Here is a 9704-nt window from a genome sequence, read left to right on the forward strand (position 1 = left end):
GCGTTCATATGTTTTTGAAGCAATAAGTAGTTGTTTTTTTTATAAAATAATAATTTTCCAAAGTTTTCTTTAAATTTCATCGGTAATTGCAATTATGTATATTTTGATCATGGAGCCGCCCGTCAAGGAACTATCAAAATTTGAAAGATGCTATTATAAAACTATATAAAGAAAACAAAAGTCAGAGGCAAATTGGAAAAATAATAAATAAAAGTAATTCCAATATTCAAAAAATAGTAGAAAAATACAAAAAACAAAGGAGAATACAAAAAATAAGGAAAGTATCATTTGATTCCAAGGATCGGTACATTATCACACACAAGATACAGGCTAATCGGAAGAAAAGTGCTCCAAAAGTGCGTACTGAAATTAAAAATAAAAATGAAAATGAAAACCTGCCATCCCCAAAGTAATCGTCGAGTGCTGTATAATGCTGGTTCCCATGGTCGTAATGTCCATAAAAAGCCATTCATAAGCAACATTGGATCATTACCTGTGCAACTCACCTTTATTTCCATCCTCAATTGTTGTAAAGAAATAATGCACAGAACGAGGTTTCAAACTTCGGAATTCACTTTAATTTTACAAATGATGTTATGTGATGCACAGCACGGTTTTTTGTTGATACAAATTCTCTATTTTAGTTATATACTTATGTATATCTCGCAAAATGATGGATTGGTCGAATAACCCAAATGGCGGCGGAATCGGCGAGCGATGAAAAAAGGAAAAAGAAGATGCTGCGGAAGCGTAGGCGCAAATGCACGGTCGTTACCACTACGGGAGCCAAAAGCGAAAAGTCCCGCGGCTGGAGTTGTCCGTCCCTTTTTTTGCATAAACTGTTGTGTTCTAGTTGGAAGTGTGGTGTCAGGTTTGAGTGTATTGGTGTGATGTGTAGTGATGTGGAAGGTGAGTGGTGAAATGTGGTGTGGCTGTGTTTCATGATGTGTAGTGATGTGGAAGGTGAGTGGTGAAATGTGGTGTGGCTGTGTTTCATGATAGGGTAGGCCGAGAGTCATTTAGACAAACATTAACAGACAAAAATGAATAAACTTTGTGAAAACACAAACAAATATGATTACTTTGATATATGTATTAATATGGAATTTAAACGATAGTGCGGCCATTGTGACTTGAAGGATCATTTGTGTTCCAACACGACAATGATCAAGAACACACCGCTCACATTGTTAAGGAATGGCTACTTTACAAGACATCTAAACAATTGAAAACATCAGCGCTATCTCTTGATGTGAACCTTATCGAACATTTGTGGGGTTTTATAGAGCCAAAAATCAGAGGACATCAAATAACCCGCAAAAAATCTTTGAAATCTGCTTTAATCGAATAATGGGGCAAGATTCCATCTTCAGTGACCCAAAAACTCGTAAAGTCCATGCCATCCGGATTGTATACAATAAAAAAATCCAAAGGCTATCCAATAAAATATTAACGGTCCATCAAAGCTCAAAAATAAAACCGTTGGAACTTTTTCTTTGGAATGTATTACTATTGCATGCTGTTTAAATGAGTTAAGCATCCACCCCCTCGGCAAAACTGGCGCATCCTAATGCTACATCGCAATTAACCACAGCTGATGACTACAAGACAACTCACCACACCTGTACCCCTACCCACTAAACAAAAAGGATGGACAGCAGGATAGGAATCTTGACTTCGCTACATTGCAACAAATCGGTTCCTGTGCGCTTACTTCTTTCTCCAAATATTTAATATTTTCGCAACAACAACTCGGCAACCATCGGCAACAATTCGAACGCCAGCGATGCAAGGTTGCAATTGGATTCTCGCCGCCCTAATCGTCGACATTTTCATTTTAATTAACTTCATTATCTTATCGTTCATTAAATGATTTCAAAACAAACAAACTTGATTTTTTATGTTATATAAAAGAGTGGGTGGAGCTCTATATAAATTGTGTACTAGTTTTTAAACATGGTCCTTCGAGCCGGAACCATGATTAAATATGTAGCCACTGTTTGCACCTTTTATTGATGCCGCACTAAATTCATTTTATTAATAAAAATACACATGGATGTCGAGTTTAATATGCATTTAATTTGCAGAGTAAATTGTTTGGTTTTACAATAATAGTTACAAGGAAAATGTATGAAGCACTGATCCAAAATCGGTGGCACGTAAGATCAACGGCGATCAAAATGAAGAAGTGCAGAATCGTAATCCAATCCAAGTATGGATGCGGTACCGAAGGAAACTGTAGCCGGGTGGTAACGACGTCGAAGTTTTATCATCGATTCGTCAACGCGTGGGAAAAGAAATCGGTTTGTCTGTCGCAATTGTGAAAATTGAAATACACTTTAAATTAAATTCTTGGTGAATTTGCAAATTTAGTGACAGTCACACTGTGAGCGGCGCATTCAGTTTTAGAAACCCTGCGTTGTAATCTCTCTTGGCGGTTTGATAAGAAAAACCCAGCTTCAGTTATTTTGAAATTTGTTACGAAGTTTTGGGTCTTCTTCTCGACAAACACCTTATTCCAAAAGCCAGCAATCCAGAAAGCAAGGGTTTCTACCTGAAAATGAAGGGAGATTATTACAGATATTTAGCTGAGGTGGCCACAGGAGACGCACGCAACACCGTTATAGACGACTCCCAAACCGCCTACCAGGATGCATTTGAAATTAGCAAGGGAAAAATGCAGCCAACACATCCAATCCGGTTGGGTCTCGCACTAAACTTTTCAGTCTTCTATTATGAGATTCTGAATTCTCCAGACAAAGCTTGCCGATGACGCGATAGCCGAACTGGCTACACTCAACGAGGACTCATACAAAGACTCAACGCTGATTATGCAATTGTTGAGAGACAACTTGACCCTCTGGACGTCGGACACGCAAGCGGATGGTGATGAACCACAGGAGGGTGGTGACAACTAACCAAACTAAATTGTTTCCTTTTGACTATGCAAATATAATAATTAAAAAAATAAAAAACAAAAACAAAACAAATACAACAACAGCAAGAGAGAAATACAGAAACAGAAACAAAAACATAACAAGAACAACAACAACAGAACAGCAAGCAAAATTTAAAGCAAAACAAAAACAAAATCTTCAAATAGTGTGAAACAGAGGCAGAAGCTACATAGAAAATACAAACTAAATTTCAAAACAACAAACAGCTTTAATTACAAAAGCAAATCCCGAAAGCCAAAATTCTAAAAATTGCCAAGAGACACCATGCTGCTCAAAGGCACACAAATCTCAAGCGGTGGACTAGTTACAGAACTAGTCACCACCATACCAACTCAAGTTGAGTATAATAAAAACAAATACCTTAATTCACAATTAAGGAAATGTCAAAAGTTAAGGAAACTTCCCCCCATAACTACTCAATCAAATAATGGCCGGTATGTCGTGCGACTACCACTAGAGCCACAATTTTCCAATACTCTACAAATTGGTATAAAAAACAAAGTCAGAGTTACCTCTGACAGTCCAAATTATTAAAAGCACATACAACTTTTCGGCCCCCCAGGCCCCGCCAATAATGAAAAAAAACAATTCTGGACAAATCCTTGAGCGGTGGCGGGCTACTAAACGCCAAATCAGTGCATACATAAAAACATGAAAAATAACACAGTTGTATCCAAAAGTCGAAAAATCGACCTTTTCCATAAATTCTCAAATAGAATAAATAAAAAAACTAACAAAAGTAGAACATCCCACTTAAAAAATTATAATTCTAATGAAGCCGTTCGCAATTACCGCCCACTCTCTCGCAAGTTCCCTCATAGTCATTTCATAGTCCTAACTCCTGGACTAAGGGGTACCCATTTTGGCTACATCTGAGCCAGGCGTGGAGTTACTGTCCTTCATAAGCCGAGAATAAATTAAGGTAAAACTGGCGCATCCTAATGCTACATCGCAATTCACCACAGCTGATGACTACAAGACAACTCACCACACCTGTACCCCTACCCACTAAACCAAAAGGATGGACAGCAGGATAGGAAACTTGATTCGTCCTAAACAATTGGTCTGACACTCGTCGCGTATCTACATACCTATGCACGTCAACAATTCGACCCATACAATTCGATAATCCACTTTCGTCTACAACACTTTCGCTTGTACAATGCGCAGCATTAGCACTCTACGATAATTTTACTTCGCTACATTGCAACAAATCGGTTCCTGCACGCTTACTTCTTTCTCCAAATATTTAATATTTTCGCAACAACAACTCGGCAACCATCGGCAACAATTCGAACGCCAGCGACGCAAAGTTGCAATTGGATTCTCGCCGCCCTATTCGTCGACATTTTCATTTTAATTAACTTCATTATCTTATCGTTGATTAAATGATTTCAAAACAAACAAACTTGATTTTTTATGTTATATAAAAGAGTGGGTGGAGCTCTATATAAATTGTGTACTAGTTTTTAAACATGGTCCTTCGAGCCGGAACCATGATTAAATATGTAGCCACTGTTTGCACCTTTTATTGATGCCGCACTAAATACATTTTATTAACAAAAAATACACATGGATGTCGAGTTTAATATGCATTTAATTTTCAGAGTAAATTGTTTGGTTTTACAATAATAGTTACAAAGAAAATGTATGAAGCACTGATCCAAAATCGGTGGCACGTAAGATCAACGGCGATCAAAATGAAGAAGTGCAGAATGGTAATCCAATCCAAGTATGGATGCGGTACCGAAGGAAGCTGTAGCCGGGTGGTGACGACGTCAAAGTTTTATCATCGATTCGTCAACGCGTGGGAAAAGAAATCGGTTTGTCTGTCGCAATTGTGAAAATTGAAATAAACTTTAAATTAAATTGTTGGTGAATTTGCAAATTTAGTGACAGTCACACTGTGAGCGGCGCATTCAGTTTTAGAAACCCTGCGTTGTAATCTCTCTTGGCGGTTTGATAAGAAAAACCCAGCTTCAGTTATTTTCTTTAAGCTCTTGTTAAGCAAACAAAAAAAACAACACATCAAAATGTCAACAGTCGACAAAGAGGAATTGGTTCAAAAGGCAAAACTGGCCGAACAATCTGAAAGATACGATGACATGGCCCAGGCTATGAAATCAGTCACAGAAACTGGTGTTGAACTGTCAAATGAAGAAAGAAATTTACTCTCCGTTGCATACAAAAATGTTGTTGGTGCCCGCCGATCATCATGGAGAGTTATTTCATCGATCGAACAAAAAACTGAATCCTCCGCCAGAAAACAACAGCTCGCCCGCGAGTACAGAGAGCGCGTGGAGAAGGAACTGAGGGAAATTTGTTACGAAGTTTTGGGTCTTCTCGACAAACACCTTATTCCAAAAGCCAGCAATCCAGAAAGCAAGGTTTTCTACCTGAAAATTAAGGGAGATTATTACAGGTATTTAGCACAGGAGACGCACGCAACACCGTTGTAGACGACTCCCAAACCGCCTACCAGGATGCATTTGAAATTAGCAAGGGAAAAATGCAGCCAACACATCCAATCCGATTGGGCCTCGCACTAAACTTATCAGTCTTCTATTAAGAGATTCTGAATTCTCCAGACAAAGCTTGGCAACTGGCCAAACAGGCGTTCGATGACGCGATAGCCGAACTGGATACACTCAACGAGGACTCATACAAAGACTCAACGCTGATTATGCAATTGTTGAGAGACAACTTGACCCTCTGGACGTCGGACACGCAAGGGCATGGCGATGAACCACAGGAGGGTGGTGACAACTAACCAAACTAAATACACGGGCAACGAGAGCGAAGCAATGTACACACAGAAACCAGCAAGAAATTAAAAATTTATATAATTAAAAAATTTTTCAATCAGTTTGAAAATATCACGCTGCTGTTTTGTTGTCGAACTTACCGCTTGTGGTGTTACTTCGAAGTCCGTATAATTTCTGTCAGTCATTGATACCAACGCTGGAGAGGTGTAGGCGGAAGAGAAACCAACAACCAATGAACCCATTGATACGCTCAGTGCAGCAAGCACGTGCAATCAATAAAAAAGGAGTTTTTTTTTTAAATTAATCACAAAAACTCAGAAAATATTAAATATTCGAATAATTTGTTTTGATCTAGCTTATAACTGCACCTGATGACCGATCCCACTTGGTTTAGGCTCATCATCGGGTATTGTAAACGACATAAACTTCAGCAACTTCATTTTGTGTGATTTTGAGAATACTTTTTAGACCGTTATTGTTTCGAAATGACTGAGTTTCGCACATAAATTTCGCGAGTGGTTCACAAATTAAGTTGAAATAATTCTTTTCGTATGCAAATATGAAGTGATCCAATAGTAGAAACAACACAATTAATATAGAAAGGAACTGCCGCGCACGGACTTGCTTTGCTACTACGTCGCACAAGTTTCCTAACGCATTCCTCGAAAGCTAATATCGAACTGATTGCAATGGTGTAATTTTCGAAGATATTGCCCGCCGTTGCTTTTGCAAGCTATAGCTGCTAATAATTTAGATTGGTTGTTGCTATTGCAGTCACTGTCGGTACTCCCGTTTCTTGACATTACTAACCTAAATGATTAGTGTAGAGTTAATTTTCAAATAAAAACTTTTATGTTCACAAATTTTAATGACCAGATGTTTTTGGTGTTATGAATTGAACACTTGTGCATAGCTAATTGAATTCGATGCAAAATAAAATCTGTGCGCATGTGTATTACAATTACACTAGAATTTGTGGAACAAAAACAACTGTCACAAATAAATTTAAAATTAATTAATTAACTTTTAAATATGTAGCGCAATATGAACCGTATCCATTACAAACGGTACTATTATTCAAACTTTTAATACTTTTAATTTTTATACCCTGAACAGGGGAAATTTTGCACATGCTTTTTCCTTTCAAGTTCTTGCATGGAACATTTTTTAGCAAAATATAAACAGTTTAGTTTTTTTTTAAATTTAGAAAAAAATATTTCTTTCGCTTACGTAGCCCTATTTCAAATGTAATTAAAAAAAATTATATATACATATACTCCGAGCTTGACTTCGTAAATACCGCATATTGTCATGCAATTTTCAACGGAAATCGCTTTAGTTCAAAGTTTATTAAACATACAAAATGAAAAATATTAAATAAATATATGTTTAGAATGCACATTTGCTTTATACCTACATTGGGGTGTATTGATTTTACTCTCAGGCGATTTCCGGCAAACACTACCAGTAATACCACGATCGACCGCTGCCGATAAGATCAATGCTTGCCTCAAATCATCACCATTTTGGCGTTATGTGTGGAAACTTCAGCTCACGACAAACATGCGAGTTGCATTGCTAAACGATCCATCTGCCGAACTGTTCTCCAATCAACTGCTAACTATCGGTAATGGTCATGTTCCTGTCGACGCATCGAATGGATTCATTTCGTTTCCGCCAAATTTTTGCAATTTCGTCTCAACGAAAGAGGAGCTCATCAACAAAGTGTTTCCGAACATCATTGCTAACCACAAAAACTACGATTGGTTGAGTGAAAGAGTAATTTTAGCAGCAAAGAACAAGGATGTGGATCACTTAAACTTCAGAATTCAAAATCAAATCGTTGGGACACTGCATTCCTTCAAATCTATCGACTGTGTAACAAACGAAGACGAAGCAACCAACTACCCAACTGAGTTCTTGAATTCATTGGATGTGCCTGGCTTGCCACCGCACAATTTACAATTGAAGGTTGGTTCAGTCGTCATCATGCTCCGCAATCTCAACCAACCAAAATTATGCAACGGAACGCGTTTAGCGGTCACAAAACTCATGGCCAATGTGATTCACGCGAGACTACTAAAAGGAAAATTCAAAGGTGAGGAAGTTCTCATTCCGAGAATTCCAATGATCCCAACCGATATGCCATTCGAGTTTAAGCGAATCAAATTTCCAATTCGTCTCGCATTCGCCATGACAATTAAGAAATCACAAGGCCAATCATTGAGTGTTTGTGGCTTGAATCTGGCAAATGCGTGTTTTTCACACGGACAACTGTATGTCATATGTTCCCGTCTCGGAAAACCATCTGCTTTGATCGTTTTCGCACCTGACAACAAAACCAAAAATATCGTATTTCACAGAGTACTTAAAATAATTGCACTTTTTTTTCAATAACACACAACTACATATTTATTGTTTACATTTTTTTTAATATTTAATGCCTATGAAACAAAGGTAGTATTTCAGTTTACTACATTGCCATGTGTGTCACCAACGTAGTAAACAGAATACCATGATACCTTTACTATGGTATTGTTACTACGTGTCAGTCTCGGGTATAAAGTATGTATGCAATAGTAATACATTCCAAAGAAAAAGTTCCAACGGTTTTATTTTTGAGCTTTGATGAACCGTTAATATTTTATTGGATAGCCTTTGGATTTTTTTATTGCATACAATCCGGATGGCATGGACTTTACGAGTTTTTGGGTCACTGAAGATGGAATCTTGCCCCATTCTTCGATTAAAGCAGATTTCAAAGATTCTTTGCGGGTTATTTGGTGTCCTCTGATTTTTCGCTCTATAAAACCCCACAAATGTTCGATAAGGTTCACATCAAGAGATAGCGCTGATGTTTTTAATTGTTTAGATGTCTTGTAAAGTAGCCATTCCTTAACAATGTGAGCGGTGTGTTTTGGATCATTGTCGCGTTGGAACACAAATGATCCTTCAAGTCACAATTGGCCGCACTATCGTTTAAATTCCATATTAATACATACATATATCAAAGTAATCATATTTGTTTGTGTTTTCACAAAGTTTAATATTTTTTGTCTGTTAATGTTTGTCTAAATGACTCTCGGCCTACCCTATCATGAAACACAGCCACACCACATTTCACCACTCACCTTCCACATCACTACACATCACACCAATACACTCAAACATGACACCACACTTCCAACTAGAACACAACAGTTTACGCAAAAAAAGGGACGGACAACTCCAGCCGCGGGACTTTTCGCTTTTGGCTCCCGTAGTGGTAACGACCGTGCACTTGCGCCTACGCTTCCGCAGCATCTTCTTTTTCCTTTTTTCATCGCTCGCCGATTCCGCCGCCAATTGGGTTATTCGACCAATCTATCATTTTGCGAGATATACATAAGTATATAACTAAAATAGAGAATTTGTATCAACAAAAAACCGTGCTGTGCATCACATAACATCATTTGTAAAATAAAAGTGAATTCCGAAGTTTGAAACCTCGTTCTGTACATTATTTCTTTACAACAATTGAGGTTGGAAATAAAGGTGAGTTGCATAGGTAATGATCCATGGTCCTTCGAGCCTACAGAAAGGCACTATAAAAAATAAAGTTAAATTAAAAAAAAAAAAACATTAAGAGTGCAGTGACATTAATACATATAAAAACGAAATAAAAAGAAGGAAGCTAAATTAAAGTGAAGTAAAGTGCATTGCTGTGAAAAAACAAAGAAAAAAAAGTAAATAATAATAATAAAAAATTTTAATTAAATAAGGTGTGGTGACTAAAACATATATTTTAAAACTATAAAAGTGAAAAATACCTAAAACCATAAAAAAAATTGACATATACAGTATTAGTGCAGTGCAACACAATTGGAATATATAATATATCTAATATAGTGAAGCCAACAAAAACGCGCGCAAAAAAAAAAGGAAAGACTAAACGAAAACAAAACAACAACAACAGCGGGCCCGAAACTAAATAAATATCACC

General features: G+C 37.3%; 1 protein-coding gene and 2 pseudogenes across 1 annotated transcript; all 3 read left to right on the top strand.

Moving 5' to 3' along the window:
* The first annotated feature begins 2394 nt into the window (after positions 1-2394).
* On the top strand, positions 2395-5742 carry LOC120781102 (annotated as a pseudogene).
* LOC120781101 lies at positions 2497-2998 on the top strand (annotated as a pseudogene).
* A 1543-nt stretch (positions 5743-7285) lies between the features above and the next one.
* Positions 7286-7820, top strand: LOC120781100 (the record flags this gene model as incomplete). The annotated part of the gene is made up of 1 exon (XM_040113243.1): positions 7286-7820. A coding segment is annotated over exon 1 (535 nt), but the record flags the coding sequence as incomplete, so codon positions are not given.
* Between the last annotated feature and the right edge of the window lie 1884 nt (positions 7821-9704).

Source organism: Bactrocera tryoni, unplaced genomic scaffold (assembly GCF_016617805.1).
Source record: "Bactrocera tryoni isolate S06 unplaced genomic scaffold, CSIRO_BtryS06_freeze2 scaffold_271, whole genome shotgun sequence".
Taxonomy (NCBI): domain Eukaryota; kingdom Metazoa; phylum Arthropoda; class Insecta; order Diptera; family Tephritidae; genus Bactrocera; species Bactrocera tryoni.